Raw genomic sequence first — 16,685 nt, forward strand, 5'->3', positions numbered from 1 at the left:
TATATTACAGGATAAGTAATGTAATGTATGTACACAGTGACTGCACCAGGAGAATAATGAGTGCAGCTCTGGAGTATATTACAGGATGTAGAATATACGTAACACTTGACATCTCTTGACCACAATGACAGACAGTAAAGGAAGGGTTAGCCACACTTTACCTTGTAGACTGACCTGTTATCCTGATAAGAACTTCTAGTGCAGGGACGCGTCACTTCTTCTCTTCTTTTATTAATATACTTTATTGCATTACATGTTTTATACATTATTCATATTAAAAGAAAATAATACCCACATATCTGCACACTACGACATACACAAGACGGTGGCCGCTTACCAGACTTCAGGGCCCGTCTTGGCTACAATAAATTACAGGGAGCAATGCAGATCGTTAATGAGGTCAGGAAGTGAATGGCTTGGAGTAACGGCTTGGAGTTACTTAAGATGCAGTGCACGCCATGGAAATAAGGAGAACAATCCAAAAAAGAAAACAACATTTCCAGTGGTTGAGACCCCAGACATACAAGATATTGCACCACCGCTCCATAATCCGCTGACTATACTATGTCATTGTTTGTGCTGCTGATGGACCTCCCTAGAGGAGTGATGACATCACAGATTGATCTCCATGACCTCCATCACATCTCGGAGTCCCCGGGTTTAGTTTGCAGCTCTATATGTACTAATACAAGGAACAACCAATATCATGCCCATCTATACCAATGACCCAATACAGACGCCCACCTCGCCTCCGTTACACTTACATCTCCAATATATTCTGATCTGCTGGTGTAAGGGTTGACTTGAGTGACTCTAGTCGGGGTCATCACATGTCTTGGTTTGCGGGAAGTGCCATGCAAACTATAAGTCAACTATGGCTATAAGACGACCATCTAGGCAGATTTAGCCAGCAAACAGTACATTTCTTGAAGTGGAGTAGGGCAGGAGGGCCAACTACCAAAATCTCAGGGAGGGAGGTGCTGGCTTTGCTTTTGTCAGGAGAATTAGCTGTTTGCCCTGCCGAAACAGTGGGCACCTTAGAGATAAGACAACCAAGCAAGGGAATGGGTGGAAACACTGTTGTTATGGTGTCTACATCTTGCAAAGGAAGGTTTGAAGGATCATAAGAGGTTTCCGACAAAGGTGGTGGAAGGTTCAGAGGTTGGGCTGCAGTTGCGAGGACCGCTGTTCAATAGATCTGTGATAAACCGCCAAGTAGCTAAGACATCTGAAGACCTTGGGAGTCTCATTGCCGGAATTTGATGTTCCATCTTATTCCAGAACCTCCTAGAATTTCTAAAGGTTCTCAAAATCTTTGATCTAACCGGATGTCTGCTTGATAACGCTGTATTTTCTATATGTTCTACAAGCGGACTGGTGGGACTGTAGAAAAACCAGTGGATACCCAATGGGATCCATCAAGGATCAATGACATCATAGTGTGACTGGAGAAGCTTCCCCTGATGTCACCACTCTGTTCCCTAACGTTTAGATGGAGCTGTTTGTTCGTCTGGTCGTGATGCTATAGGAATTTCTTGATCTATATTACTCATGAGGCTGAAAAACTTGGGAATTGGGTTGAGCGGGCAAATCTTGGCTTTCGTTGGGGTATTCTTGCAGTAGGAGGACTCATTCACTAAAGAGAGGAAGAAGTTTTAAGGGAAATTTTGATTGAAATAAATCAATAATTAATTTTTTACCAGGATCAAACATCAATCAGTGACGGGAAGGAAACTGCACAACTCAAAGGACAACACACGATAATACAAAGTGTCTAAATTCTGTGGTCACCCTCACGAGTTACTGGAGGTCATGGTGGAAGCTCAGAAGAGAACATGGACAAGACAAGGCCAAACACTTAAGAGCGAAACTGTCTTCATGCAAATCTCCAGTCTTGATGACCCCCATGGACGGGTCAGACTTGACTATAGTAGAATGGATATGTGGTCATATCCCATCATGCACCACCTTCAACTATTGTTGGAATCTCTCCCAGTCTTGGTGGGACAAATCACAAGTAGATGGAGCCTGACACCCATTTTGATGTGGTATAATCTCTGTCATGGAGTTTCTAGAATGTGGAAACCATACAGTCACCGTGAGGGTCATCATATATATGTGTGGTAAGGATGAGGTCTCCTCTACTTGACCCTTACAAAATCATATAAACCACCCAATCGACAGATTTCATTCCAATAACCCAACTATGGTTGAAGGAGATTATTATCATTAACAAGATAGAACTGAGTAAGATAAAGTTGCGAACAACTGGCCACGGTCTTATCCACGAGACCCATAAGCTAAGGAATAATGGAATTCCACCAGACAAGGAAAAAACATTCAGTCCAAAATCACCCCCCAAAAATATACAACTCGACATCTAAAAAGTTGACTTTGTGTTACTGCGTCTTCATCTTGCAAAGGAAAGTTTGAAGAATCATGAGAGGTTTCCCACAGAGGTGGTGGAAGGTCCTTGGTGGACTCAGAAGAGAGTTTGGGAAGTTGAGCAGCAGTTGTGAGGACCACTGATCCGTAGATTTAGATACATGGGAACGCTTGGTCTTAATGGTTCCACCGCTCTGCCGCCCGCTGTAGGGTGGAGAGTGAACAGGTTCAGTGCCCACGAAACGAGAAGTAAATGGCCAAGATGATGGTGAAGACGATGATGATCCCCAGGACAACAAGTAAGACCCGATTCTGGATGATCCTATAAAACACAAGAAAGACAAAGCTTGTTAGTTTTAAGCTCAAATTCTGAAACAATAGGAGAAAAAAAAAAGAACCCAACTCGCTTCTTCTCAGATAAAAAGTGACACGTTGACAATCTTCTCTCCTTCTACAAGAAGCCTCGACTCGATTGTCCCTTCTTCCACAATGCCCAATTAATTTAGCGATGTTAAGGATTCCTGTCGTGTATTTCTGTGGCGGAGAACGGGCGCCGAGCATTGAGGCACAGGCAATAATTGACATGAAAAAAAAATATATTAAAGGCATTCGAGGCAAATCACAAGGGTAAGACCTGACGAGAAATTGACTTCCGTGTGACAGACAGTGGGAAGTATGTTTGCTACATGTAAACTCGCTCGCTCGGAAATCAGACTGAACTACTGGTGCAGCAGCGGAAAGTATCGACTGATCAGAGGAGGACACAGACACAAGCGGGGTGCGCAGGCAGATAAAACGAGATAAAACACGACTTTCAGATGAAATCTCCTCCTACGATGCGGCTCGTCGGTCAGTGTGTAACTGCTCGTATAGAAAACACAAAAACAAGTGTCTCCATTACTCGTGTAACGTAGAAAAAAACAACATAATAGAATCAAAAAGGGTCAAGTCATAATTGGTGTCCGGGGTATAAGATACAGTTTATAGGATTGCATCATCGAGTCATACACATGTCCTAAGCCCCATCATTCACACCAAAAACTGGCGCCTGCTGAGAGGTCTGATGGTCAACAAGTGGCTGAAGAACAAAAAGTTCTGCAACTCTCTGATAAACTTTGTGTTTCACTTCCTCGTCATTCGTAGCTTCAGTAAATGGAGACCGAGCCAGATTTACTATTGTGGTGCTGACTAGACCTGGCGCATAGCTCGCACGTCTTTGGAGCAGTCTGGTGCATCTTTGGGCTTACATTTTCTGACGTGCTAGAGATGTGGGTGTGGATTCTCAGAAAAAATGTGTCACCGTGCGCCAAAATAGTGCCAAGAAATTGTGGCTCAAAGTAAGTCAACGAAAAGGTGGAGCAAACGTAGACGAGGTCGTGTAAAAATACGAGGTCCTCGTACACCAAGACCATCCTCCAGCATCTGTGATAGATGGAGGAGCTTCAGTTTCCACTGCCTAACTATTAGTAAATCTGGGCCATACTGCCTATAACTGGTCCCGTTCACACAGCTGAAGGCTTGCTGCAATGTATCAGTGTAGGCATACCCGTGATAATACCATTAGCTATTCTCATACTACGAGAGCAGGGCTAAGTCAAGAAAAGTTTCCCAGATACAGAAGGCTGGTGAGGATGATGGTAGTAACAGTGAAAGTTGTCACATGAAGGATCTAGAAACTCTCCTAGAAGTTTGATTGTTTGCAGAGGGAGGTGCCGATAATAGAAGTGACTGTACTAAAGGTGATAGTAGTGCTGGTTACCATGGTAAAACTGATGGTAGTGCTGGTGACCGTGGTAAAACTGATGGTAGTGCTGGGGACCGTGGTAAAACTGATGGTAGTGCTGGTGACCGTGCTAAAAGTGATGGTAGTGCTGGTGACCGTGGTAAAACTGATGGTAGTGCTGGTGACCGTGCTAAAAGTGATGGTAGTGCTGGTGACCGTGGTAAAACTGATGGTAGTGCTGGTGACCGTGGTAAAACTGATGGTAGTGCTGGGGACTATGGTAAAACTGATGGTAGTGCTGGTGACCATGGTAAAACTGATGGTAGTGCTGGTGATAGTGGTAAAACTGATGGTAGTGCTGGTGATAGTGGTAAAACTGATGGTAGTGCTGGGGACTGTGGTAAAACTGATGGTAGTGCTGGGGACTATGGTAAAACTGATGGTAGTGCTGGTGATAGTGGTAAAACTGATGGTAGTGCTGGTGACCGTGGTATAAGTGATGTTAGTGCTGGTGACTGTGGTAAAACTGATGGTAGTGCTGGGGACTGTGGTAAAACTGATGGTAGTGCTGGTGACCATGGTATAAGTGATGGTAGTGCTGGTGACTGTGGTATAAGTGATGGTAGTGCTGGTGACTGTGGTAAAACTGATGGTAGTGCTGGTGACTGTGGTAAAACTGATGGTAGTGCTGGTGACTGTGGTAAAACTGATGGTAGTGCTGGTGACCGTGGTAAAAGTGATAGTAGTGATGCTGATAGTAGTGATGGTACTTACAGTCATGGTACTAATATGGTCCCATCACTTAACCTGTGTTATGTTGGGTAAGGGAGAGCTCTCTGAAATAAGTTGTACTGACACACTGTGACGCCTGATCTGTAGTGATATGGGTGACATAGGTTTGGCTTACATATTTAGGATTTAATGAGGATTTTAGTGCAAATTCTGCACTCACATCTGGGTCTTGTCTCCCCTTATTTTTTCTGGCAGCAAGATCATAGTCAGCAGTCTAGGCCACAGTCTTCTGACTGGGATAGAAGGGGGCTGTGGACCCCTGTTTTGACAGTCAGTGGTGTGCCAGCCATGAAGCCCCCATTTGTCAGGTATTAATCACCTATCTAGAGCTTGGCTACATAACGTGATTGCCAGGGCCCCATAAAACTAGCCTAGATGGTGGTCATATTGACTGTGGAGAAGCGTTGCGTATTTTAGGATTTGCCAGGTCCGTGCAGTTTTGTATGCTCACTATCAGCTCAACGTTTCACAAAAACCAGGCAAATCGAAACTCTGCGGTGAAATATTCATAAGAGGACGAATCACCAATATCTGCCGTGTCTAATCCAGGCTCCTCCGGCTCCGGCACAGCAGGTCTGACTTATAGGATGAAGGCCTCGAGGCATTTCCAGTTTTCACTTACGAGGCAGAAAACATGGACAAAACTTTGTTTCTCCGACTGCTTGGGAGGGAACGGACGCTCCTTAAGTTGCTCCTTCAACGCTACGGATTCTGCGCGACCGCCTGGCCGTTCCCCAGTGATGATGGGATCTGCGAGAGGCCTGAGCCAAAATCCCTGAGAACAGATGCAGCCGAGGTCCGGACACCTGGGCCGGCTAATTGAAAGCCAGCGCTGCAGCCGAGCAAATCTGAATCAAAGTTGTGTTTCTAGGAATGTGTAAATGAGATGGGCCGGCTGCCGGATGATGAAGGAGGAAGATTAATCCTCTAAACGGGGATTAGGAACAAAGCGCTCGTCTCAAGGAGTCCACCACCGCTACTGCGCAGCCTTCAGGAAAAGGTGGACGCGTCCTTAAAGGAAAGCTCCACTCCGCCTCATGTAAGGGGTCACCCCCACTCCAGTGGGCTCCTACCAATGACTGGGCTTTACCAGTGTATTAACCCCTTATTACTTTATGTCCCTTGATGCGTCAGTGCGGAGAGTCTGACAACTAACTTGCCAAGGTGGGAACAGAGCTGTCATGGAGATCTTAGAAGACTATAGCGGATTATGGCCGGGTTGGATGGCAGCCTTATGTTTATGGCTGCCTCGGGCAAGTGATCTCGGTGGAAGTATTGATTGGTTGGGTTGGATTTTTACTGCGCTCATCGCTCCGCACATCCTACATACGTGTCCACACAAAGATCCTGGTACATCGGCGTCTGTTTTGGATGGCTGAGCGTCATCCGTTTTGCTCCTATTTAACGGATGAATTTCGTTGGTCTTTCTTTTTTGACCCAACTCTCCGACCCATATTTAACAGGAGTAACTCCGACCTCAATCCATTTTACGTCCATTGATTTCCATCAGGTCTGGGGTTCCATCAAAATGGACAAATACAGGACACGTCCTGGACTCCTTCGCTCTCCTTGCTTGTACTACGGCCATACTGGTAGCTCTGGTACAGTCTATAGTGTAACCTGAGCGCCATTCCTATAGCCATTATTACGGTACGTGCACACACCACAGGCTCAGGAAAATCAGAGGCAACAGAGGCATAGGGAAATGATCCAGTAATTTTACCAAATGTGGCGGCTTTTGCAAATATTTCTATTTTATCAGTACATGTAAGATTAAAAAATGAGTGAAATTTTCCAATTTTTTTTCCATTTTCTGTTCACACCTCCTTTGTGTCTTCATGGTTACAGACTACAAGACCCGATTCTGTCGTCGTACATCCCTTCCTATGGTCACCAAGCTGCAGTAATGCAATAATTCTGCATACGTACAGCAGCAGACAGCCGGCCATTCCGCTGAGGATGCCGTCACTTGATGTGAAGGGATTTTCAGTTCAAATTTCCAATTCTAAACAATAGACTGATACCTACACTGATACATTGTGACAAACCCTCAGATGTGCGAGCCATCTTCAAAGATTTTCAGGCTGTAAATGTAAACAGGAATATTCTCATTCACTGACAGCAAGCCGAGATCTTGAAGATGTGAAGCATGACGTCGACGAGAAAGTTGCAGCACTTTTCCGTCTGCCCGTGCAGATGACAATGGTATCCAAACGTACCGATCCGTTCAGCCCCCTCCTCATCATGGCCGGGGCCCCAGAGCTCGCCCCTCACCCTGGGACGGAGCAGATTGTGCTGCTGTTTGCAGACGGCGCATTAAATAAACATTATTTGTACGGTTTCTCCCTTTCTAGTGCGGAATGCTGATAGAGACGCGCTCTGGGGCAGAACAATAGCGGGCATTGATTGTGCCCATCTGTACGAGAGCCAACAGCCCTGTCACTGGCAGACACCGCCTGTGGGTGTTCATGTGAGCGACAGAACTGGACGGAGACGCCAGGAGAGGACACCTCGCAGTAACGCCGACTCTCCCCTCCTACCCGTCAGGGCCGGATCGGCATTGCACCGACGCCTTCAGCATGCAGAGCATGTTGACAGGGTAAATAATTTAAGAAAGAATATACATTTGAAAGAAGACGCCCATCGGAACAGCCAGGACTGGAACGCCTCGGGGCAAAGACTTGTTCATTTGCATGCTGAATGTTATTAACTTTGTATACTGTGGCTTTAAAGAACGTACGTTTCAATTAAAGGAATCGCGGGGCAGAGATGCGGAGTGCGTGCGGCTTTGTTTCTGCTGTTAACCCTTGCTTGGATGGTTTTATGACCCCCCCAATCTTCTTTGACCTCTTGTGGAAAATGGAGGTGGATACAAAATAACAGCAATGGCAGCAAAGGATGACGACTACGACTGCAGGATAACTCCCATCATGCGGAGACAGGCCTAGGAGTAGTGAGCCCTCTGGGAGGGTCAGGACACAATACAGTCTGATCTTATCATGACATGGAGGGGAGGAGGGGGTTAAAGGGGGTCAATTCCCCATAGAGTGTTTGTATCCACCAAACGTCTATGTACGTATGTATAGAGTCTGCACATGTATAGATTTTATTCCCCTGTCCTACAGTCAATCTATTGCTCACAGTTATCAGCCATACGTTCCGCTTCCCCAGTATTTATTCAGTATGGGGGCGCTCAGACATGTAGAACCTAATTTCTCCGGTCCCCGTCGCTCACTACAAACGTATCCTGGGAGGTCGGTGATGGACGAGGATGTCAGCACGGAGAAACCAAGGGGTCAAGTGCATCAGTGAAGGAAGACTTGTCTTATATCAGGAATCACAGAGCCGGCACTTTTATATCTGCCTGAATCTGATGGATCACTGTGGCAGTATAAAGGTCTGTCTAGAAAGTCTGACAACTCCTCAAACCAGAGCTAAATGGAAGCCCAGAGACAACAATTGTCACCCGGGTTGTCAGACCGAGCTCCTCTCCACTGGGGTGTCAGACCGAGCTCTTCTCCTCTGGGGTGTCAGACCGAGCTCCTCTCCTCTGGGGTGTCAGACCGAGCTCCTCTCCTCTGGGATGTGTCAGACCGAGCTCCTCTCCTCTGGGGTGTCAGACCGAGCTCCTCTCCACTGGGGTGTCAGACCGAGCTCCTCTCCTCTGGGGTGTCAGACCGAGCTCCGCTCCTCTGGTGTGTCAGACCGAGATCCTCTCCTCTGGGGTGTCAGACCGAGCTCCTCTCCTTTGGTGTGTCAGACCGAGCTCCTCTCCTCTGGTGTGTCAGACCGAGCTCCTCTCCTCTGGTGTGTCAGACTGAGCTCCTCTCCTCTGGGGTGTCAGACCGAGCTCCTCTCCTTTGGTGTGTCAGACCGAGCTCCTCTCCTCTGGTGTGTCAGACCGAGCTCCTCTCCTCTGGTGTGTCAGACTGAGCTCCTCTCCTCTGGGGTGTCAGACCGAGCTCCTCTCCTCTGGGATGAAGGCTTTGGGCTCAGTGTTACACTCTGGTGTCTACATTTGTAACAAAGTGCAGCTGTTACTTCACAACACCTATAGTTGGTCAGCTTTCACATTCCTTGTACGTTCAGTGATGTCACATGTCAGGTATACAGTCATGTGACGGATAAGCCCTATAGACTGCAGCTGTTGGGGGTACAGCTCTGTGCTGATGGGATGTTCTAAAGTGTCAGCGCAGGAGACAGACAAGTAGATGTGATTGCCCCTGACTCCTCAGAACCACGGCCGGCTCTCACATCACTTCCTACAAATAAGAAAAGTTTGAGAATTTGTTCTGCAGTCTGTAAATTAAAGATGCCAAAAGTGTTTAAAAGTCACTGGGCGCAGCAATCATTAGCGAGCGGGAGAGCGACACCGACACAGGTTCACACTCACATCCTGCCCGTCTCCCTGACATGATTGACCAGAGATGAATAATCATTTCTCACTGTTACATTGTGATGCCGCAGAAACAACTGTCCCAGCAATTAGCAGCAGAGTCATCACACCGCCACATAAGGTAAGTACCCCCCAAATACGCCTGGCACTCTGCCACACAAGATGGACTGACAGGAACATATCAGCCAGATGAGATCATCATCAATTATTAGGAACAAATCATCTGTGTCTGCAGACTGAGACAAATACATATAATCTACATAAACATCTTCTACTATACTCCAGAGCTGCGCTCACTATTCTGCTGGTACAGTCACTGTGTACATACATTACATTACTTATCCTGTATTATACTCCAGAGCTGCGCTCACTATTCTGCTGGTGCAGTCACTGTGTACATACATTACATTACTTATCCTGTATTATACTCCAGAGCTGCGCTCACTATTCTGCTGGTACAGTCACTGTGTACATACATTACATTACTTATCCTGTATTATACTCCAGAGCTGCGCTCACTATTCTGCTGGTACAGTCACTGTGTACATACATTACATTACTTATCCTGTATTATACTCCAGAGCTGCGCTCACTATTCTGCTGGTGCAGTCACTGTGTACATACATTACTTATCCTGTATTATACTCCAGAGCTGCGCTCACTATTCTGCTGGTGCAGTCACTGTGTACATACATTACATTACTTATCCTGTATTATACTCCAGAGCTGCGCTCACTATTCTGCTGGTGCAGTCACTGTGTACATACATTACATTACTTATCCTGTATTATACCCCAGAGCTGTGCTCACTATTCTGCTGGTACAGTCACTGTGTACATACATTACATTACTTATCCTGTATTATACTCCAGAGCTGCGCTCACTATTCTGCTGGTGCAGTCACTGTGTACATACATTACATTACTTATCCTGTATTATACTCCAGAGCTGCGCTCACTATTCTGCTGGTACAGTCACTGTGTACATACATTACATTACTTATCCTGTATTATACTCCAGAGCTGCGCTCACTATTCTGCTGGTACAGTCACTGTGTACATACATTACATTACTTATCCTGTATTATACTCCAGAGCTGCGCTCACTATTCTGCTGGTGCAGTCACTGTGTACATACATTACTTATCCTGTATTATACTCCAGAGCTGCGCTCACTATTCTGCAGGTACAGTCACTGTGTACATACATTACATTACTTATCCTGTATTATACTCCAGAGCTGCGCTCACTATTCTGCTGGTGCAGTCACTGTGTACATACATTACATTACTTATCCTGTATTATATTCCAGAGCTGCGCTCACTATTCTGCTGGTGCAGTCACTGTGTACATACATTACATTACTTATCCTGTATTATACCCCAGAGCTGTGCTCACTATTCTGCTGGTACAGTCACTGTGTACATACATTACATTACTTATCCTGTATTATACTCCAGAGCTGCGCTCACTATTCTGTTGGTACAGTCACTGTGTACATACATTACATTACTTATCCTGTATTATACTGCAGAGCTGCGCTCACTATTCTGCTGGTGCAGATCCAAGTATCCGAAAGGTTAGAATAATGATCCCTAGAAGGTGACATCATCCATGCAACCAATCAGAGCTCAGTAAACAATACCAAGTGACTGTAAGCCTCATATCTGATTGGATGGAAACCTCAATGTGTAGCACACAGTAAGCCAAGTAATGGGCCGTAAAAACTAAAGTGTGTAAAATGTTACCATCCAGCAGCAAGCACTGTGATAAACCTGGTGTAGTATAAGAAGGCCTAGTCTAAGGCTTAGGAGATCCTTTGGTTGTCTCAACAAAAAATGGGGCAAAGACTGTGATCCGTTGTGTTGTAAGTGGAACATGGCGCCAACACGAGCCATCACGCCACTGTCTAGCGAGCGCTCCGCCGCACATGGCAAACAATCCGAGCGGTGAAGGCCATTTGCGACAAGCCACTAAAAAAGCAGGCTCTGAGACAGATAAAAATAATGAGAGTCTTTCTGTCAAGAAGGATTTAGGAAATATCACTAGCATTATTAAAATTTAATTTTTTCACCGCGCGTTTCGACTCCCCTTTTCCCAGTGATAATGAGGGAGTGCGAACACCTTCACATTACCCGCTCCTTGTTTCATACAATAAATTCAACCTTCCAGTCTGGAGACATCTCGGCACACAGCTTTGACTGCTAAGGGCTAATTTTCCCTTTTCTTTTCATTCTTAGGATTTTTTTTTCTGCTGTTACTTTGAGTTTTTTTTATACATTTTATATATATAATAAAAAAAATAAAATAAAAACCAGAACAGTTTGTTGCTCGATTTTTTTTTTTCTACTAGGCCGATAGAACAAATAAAATCAATCTTAGCCCAAACGGGTCGGAGAAGTCGGGGGAATATCCGAGACAGGAAGGTGAACAGAGAAAGAAGTGGAGTTGTGATGCCTTCAAAAACTGTTTGTGTGATCGAGAAGCTGCAAATTAGTTGACAAGTCCGTCTTGTAATAGCCCGTGTGTTGTACTGAGGGAACCAATGCGCTTCTACATGGCGGCGAGCGGTGGAAGCCTGATGTAGGCTGGAGTGGCCTTAGGCCAAGCAGAGGCTTCCGAGAGGTCCAAACCTCTTCCATGTAACTGGCCACTTACGTCCTCTTCTACACCATGGATGAGCAGCAGAATGGCCCAAGGTTGTCAGTTAACAAAGCAGAGAGGGACCAGGTGGATTTTTTTACTTTCGGAGACCCCGAGCTAAGAGCGTCAGATCCTGGCTCGTTCTACAAAACCAAATGAGGGGGTTCATGAATGTTTTAGCAATCTTGAAATCTCGGCTTTAGCGCACACTTTCCAGGGGCTCCAAGGTGCGTGGAAGCAGAAAGGGATGATGGATATTGATGGGCAAGAGCAATGCAAAAAAAAAAACCCCTGCAAATAGCTCAAAGTCATCTGACGGAGCGTTAAGAGAAAAGACGTGCAAGTAGACAATGGTGGATGCTCATCACGATCTACAAGGAAATATCTACTGGGCTTCTGGGCGCTTAAAGGATGGCGAAGAGAGGGTGGAAGGAGAACGGACTGAGAGGGGTTCTTGAGGACGTGGACATCTCAAATGTTGTGACCCTGATGTGTCGACTTGTATTTGGTTTTTGCAGTGTTGTATATTTTGGTGCCCTTTTCTAGGGTGACGGATGACCTTTGTTTTGGAAATTTTGGTGAACCTTCTGGATCTTCCCAATGGTTCTTGTTGACTACTGAATGCTTATGGCTATAAGTGACTGTACCATCAGGATGATCTGCCACCGATGTGGTCAACGTGAACTATTTACTATGTGTGACCCCACCACTAGGACTGTGTGTGCAGGAAGAGATGTAGAGAGTGGCGGTGGGGTTAGCCTTCTTTATACCTATAGGGAGATATGGAAACAGATGAGTGCCGTCACCTACCATGGACGTGCTGGTGAGAACCAAGGTGGGACCTGAGACCCTCCCGTCTGGATGTTGTGGTGCTTTGGCGAAGAGGCGGCCATCACCCCATAGATTCACCCACGCCCAGCAGTGTATACAGTGGGAGCTACAACGCTGTGCAGACATAAACAACAATTCCCCTATATATAATAATCCCCTGGAGCGCCTCTTACACTCTGGCAGGAATGGCAAGCAGACGGCCAGGAATCAGGAGAAGTCACCAGAAGAAGTTATCACAGATCCTAACACTTGTGCGATCCCAGAGAGCAAACCCCTAATAACTGCAAATGTTCTGCTCCAATGTGTCACACGAGACCTAATGAGCGCTAATTATCCCCCCGGATCACGGCTCCGAGATGACGAGACCTTGTAAGGAGGGAGATCGCGGCACGCCTTGTCTGTCCTCACAATCTCATAGATCTTGTCAGCAATGACCACAATCAGTGCAAACCATCAATGAGGGAATTACTGACAGCAGCCAAATCCGCTGCAAACTGCGCAAACGACGCTAAGCAAGCGCAACGACACAGCCAAAGCTTTATACTGGGGTGACATGTATACATTCTGTAAGAAGACGGGGGGCCAAGTGATCTACACAAAATATCAGAGAATGTGTACGCACTTGGGGTACAGGATAATGACAGGCTGATACTCGGGGTACAGGATAATGACAGGCTGATACTTGGGGTACAGGGTAATGACAGGCTGATACTTGGGGTACAGGATAATGACAGGCTGATACTCGGGGTACAGGATAATGACAGGCTGATACTTGGGGTACAGGATAATGACAGGCTGATACTCGGGGTACAGGGTAATGACAGGCTGATACTCGGGGTACAGGATAATGACAGGCTGATACTTGGGGTACAGGATAATGACAGGCTGATACTCGGGGTACAGGATAATGACAGGCTGATACTTGGGGTACAGGATAATGACAGGCTGATACTCGGGGTACAGGGTAATGACAGGCTGATACTCGGGGTACAGGATAATGACAGGCTGATACTTGGGGTACAGGATAATGACAGGCTGATACTCGGGGTACAGGATAATGACAGGCTGATACTTGGGGTACAGGGTAATGACAGGCTGATACTCGGGGTACAGGATAATGACAGGCTGATACTCGGGGTACAGGATAATGACAGGCTGATACTTGGGGTACAGGATAATGACAGGCTGATACTTGGGGTACAGGGTAATGACAGGCTGATACTTGGGGTACAGGATAATGACAGGCTGATACTCGGGGTACAGGATAATGACAGGCTGATACTTGGGGTACAGGATAATGACAGGCTGATACTTGGGGTACAGGATAATGACAGGCTGATATTCGGGGTACAGGATAATGACAGGCTGATACTTGGGGTACAGGATAATGACAGGCTGATACTTGGGGTACAGGATAATGACAGGCTGATACTTGGGGTACAGGATAATGACAGGCTGATACTCGGGGTACAGGATGACACTCGGGGTGCAGGACAATGACACGCTGGCATTTGGGGTACACATAACGGCCATATTAGTCATCACACAGTTTCCAGGTAAGTACATATAGGTTCGTCCTCTGGAGCTGGAGAGAATCCGGTCACTCAGAGACTTTTCCTTTGTTTTGCTCTTTACGTCTTATAGTGACCCTCTAATAGTTTTCTGCAGTAAAGTTGTCAGAGAGCGCAGAGGGCGCACGGCTGGGCTGACACCTCACAGTCGGGGTTTTGTGCACCTTTTCCCTGGAGGTCCTCAGCACCTTCTACGCGGTTCCCTCCAGTAACCTGATGAGTGGAGACGACTTGAGCTTTTGTTCGGTTTCCTTCTTTCTTAGACGCGGCTCCCTCCACCCTCCGACCTCCTTGACGTCCCTTTTGTTCGGGCTCTTTCTTGAATAGCAGAGGTTGCTCTCGTCTTATTCTAGAGGCACACAATGGCCTTCACTTATTCACAGCCTCCTTCTGGGGCCCCAGGACCGAGCTCAACATTGTGGAGTATCTGGTTACACCAGTCCAAGAAACAAGAAAATAAAATAACCCGAGAAGTAACCGGCGGCACCAGACCGCCCCCCTCCCCCTCCGAGGGCTAGTAGGCAGGTACCGCACCACATTCACCAGCCAATGGATTCATCTACAGGTTTCAGGTTTGCAGCGGCTCCTGGTTTTGTACCATTTGTTCCCCGTCTTATTCCAATCCTTCTCCTTGGGTCGATGGTCTTCTTAAAGATTCTTCTTGAGCTACATGAAGGTTGTTACATGGAAGTGAATCTCAGACTGTGCCGACGTCTGTAACTAAATATCTGCCCTGTGTGAATGGGAACAGCGGGCACATCTGGAGAAGTCATCCAGTAGTAACGTCTTGTAGATTATATAAGTTATGACATCATAATCTATCAATCTCAGATTATGGCATAATACTGCAGAAAGCTTAGTTATGACATCATGCCTGCCAGCCTGTCACGGTTAACCCCGCCCTCTGGCTCTCCTAAATACAATCCTTTTTTTTTTTTTTATGTAGATTGTGAGCCCCACATAGAGCTCACAATGTACATTTTTCCCTATCAGTATGTCTTTTTTTGGAATATGGGATGGAAATCCATGCAAACACGGGGAGAACATACAAACTCCTTGCAGATGGTTTTTTGCCCTTGGCGGGATTTGAACACCAGGACTCCAGCGCTGCAAGGCTGCAGTGCTAACCACTGAGCCACCGTGTGGCCCCTCCTAAATACAATCCTGAGTCTAATATGAAACAGGGGGTAGAACCTAATACTAAGATTCACAGGAGGAGGCATGGGCACAGGGGGTGGAGCCTAATACTAAGAGTCACAGGAGGCGGCATGGACAGGGGGTGGAGCCTAATACTAAGAGTCACAGGAGGCGGCATGGGCACAGGGGGTGGAGCCTAATACTAAGAGTCACAGGAGGCGGCATGGGCTCAGGGGGTGGAGCCTAATACTAAGAGTTACAGGAGGAGGCATGGGCACAGGGGGTGGAGCCTAATACTAAGAGTTACAGGAGGAGGCATGGGCACAGGGGGTGGAGCCTAATACTAAGAGTCACAGGAGGCGGCATGGGCTCAGGGGGTGGAGCCTAATACTAAGAGTTACAGGAGGAGGCATGGGCACAGGGGGTGGAGCCTAATACTAAGAGTCACAGGAGGCGGCATGGACAGGGGGTGGAGCCTAATACTAAGAGTCACAGGAGGCGGCATGGACAGGGGGTGGAGCCTAATACTAAGAGTCACAGGAGACGGCATGGACAGGGGGTGGAGCCTAATACTAAGAGTCACAGGAGGCGGCATGGGCACAGGGGGTGGAGCCTAATACTAAGAGTCACAGGAGACGGCATGGACAGGGGGTGGAGCCTAATACTAAGAGTCACAGGAGGCGGCATGGGCACAGGGGGTGGAGCCTAATACTAAGAGTCACAGGAGACGGCATGGACAGGGGGTGGAGCCTAATACTAAGAGTCACAGGAGACGGCATGGACAGGGGGTGGAGCCTAATACTAAGAGTCACAGGAGGCGGCATGGGCAGGGGGTGGAGCCTAATACTAAGAGTCATAGGAGGCGGCATTGAAACCAACACCACCTACTGGATCCACACCAGGGAGAATCTCCTTTTAACGGCTCCATTCTATCGTCCATGCCTCTTACAAAGCCATCTCTAGGACATTGTCACAAACCTTCAGCTGTTCTGGATCGGGCGGTGGCGGTTTAGTAGTTGGCAGGCTGGTTGATGGTGATTTACTAGGTGGCGGGCTAGGCGGAGGCATCTTAGTAGTTGGCAAGCCGGGCAGTGGTGATTTAGTAGGAGGTGGGCTGGGCGGTGGTAGTTTATTAGGTGGCGGACCAGGCGATGGCGGCTTACTAAGTGGCGGGCCAGGCGGTGGCAGTTTAGTAGTTGGCAGGCTTG

General features: G+C 47.0%; 1 protein-coding gene across 4 annotated transcripts in view; it reads right to left on the reverse strand.

Moving 5' to 3' along the window:
• Positions 1–222: 222 nt before the first annotated feature.
• The window catches only part of VTI1A (vesicle transport through interaction with t-SNAREs 1A), a 254,990-nt gene continuing 238,527 nt past the window's right edge, over positions 223–16,685 (reverse strand). For all 4 annotated transcript variants that reach the window (XM_075258653.1, XM_075258655.1, XM_075258652.1 and 1 more), the window contains one exon: positions 223–2,707. In XM_075258653.1, the coding sequence (XP_075114754.1) occupies positions 2,614–2,707 (94 nt within the window). In that variant the 3' untranslated portion in view covers positions 223–2,613. The remainder of the gene's footprint in view (positions 2,708–16,685) is intronic.

The sequence above is a fragment of the Leptodactylus fuscus genome, chromosome 10, assembly GCF_031893055.1.
Source record: "Leptodactylus fuscus isolate aLepFus1 chromosome 10, aLepFus1.hap2, whole genome shotgun sequence".
NCBI lineage: Eukaryota > Metazoa > Chordata > Amphibia > Anura > Leptodactylidae > Leptodactylus > Leptodactylus fuscus.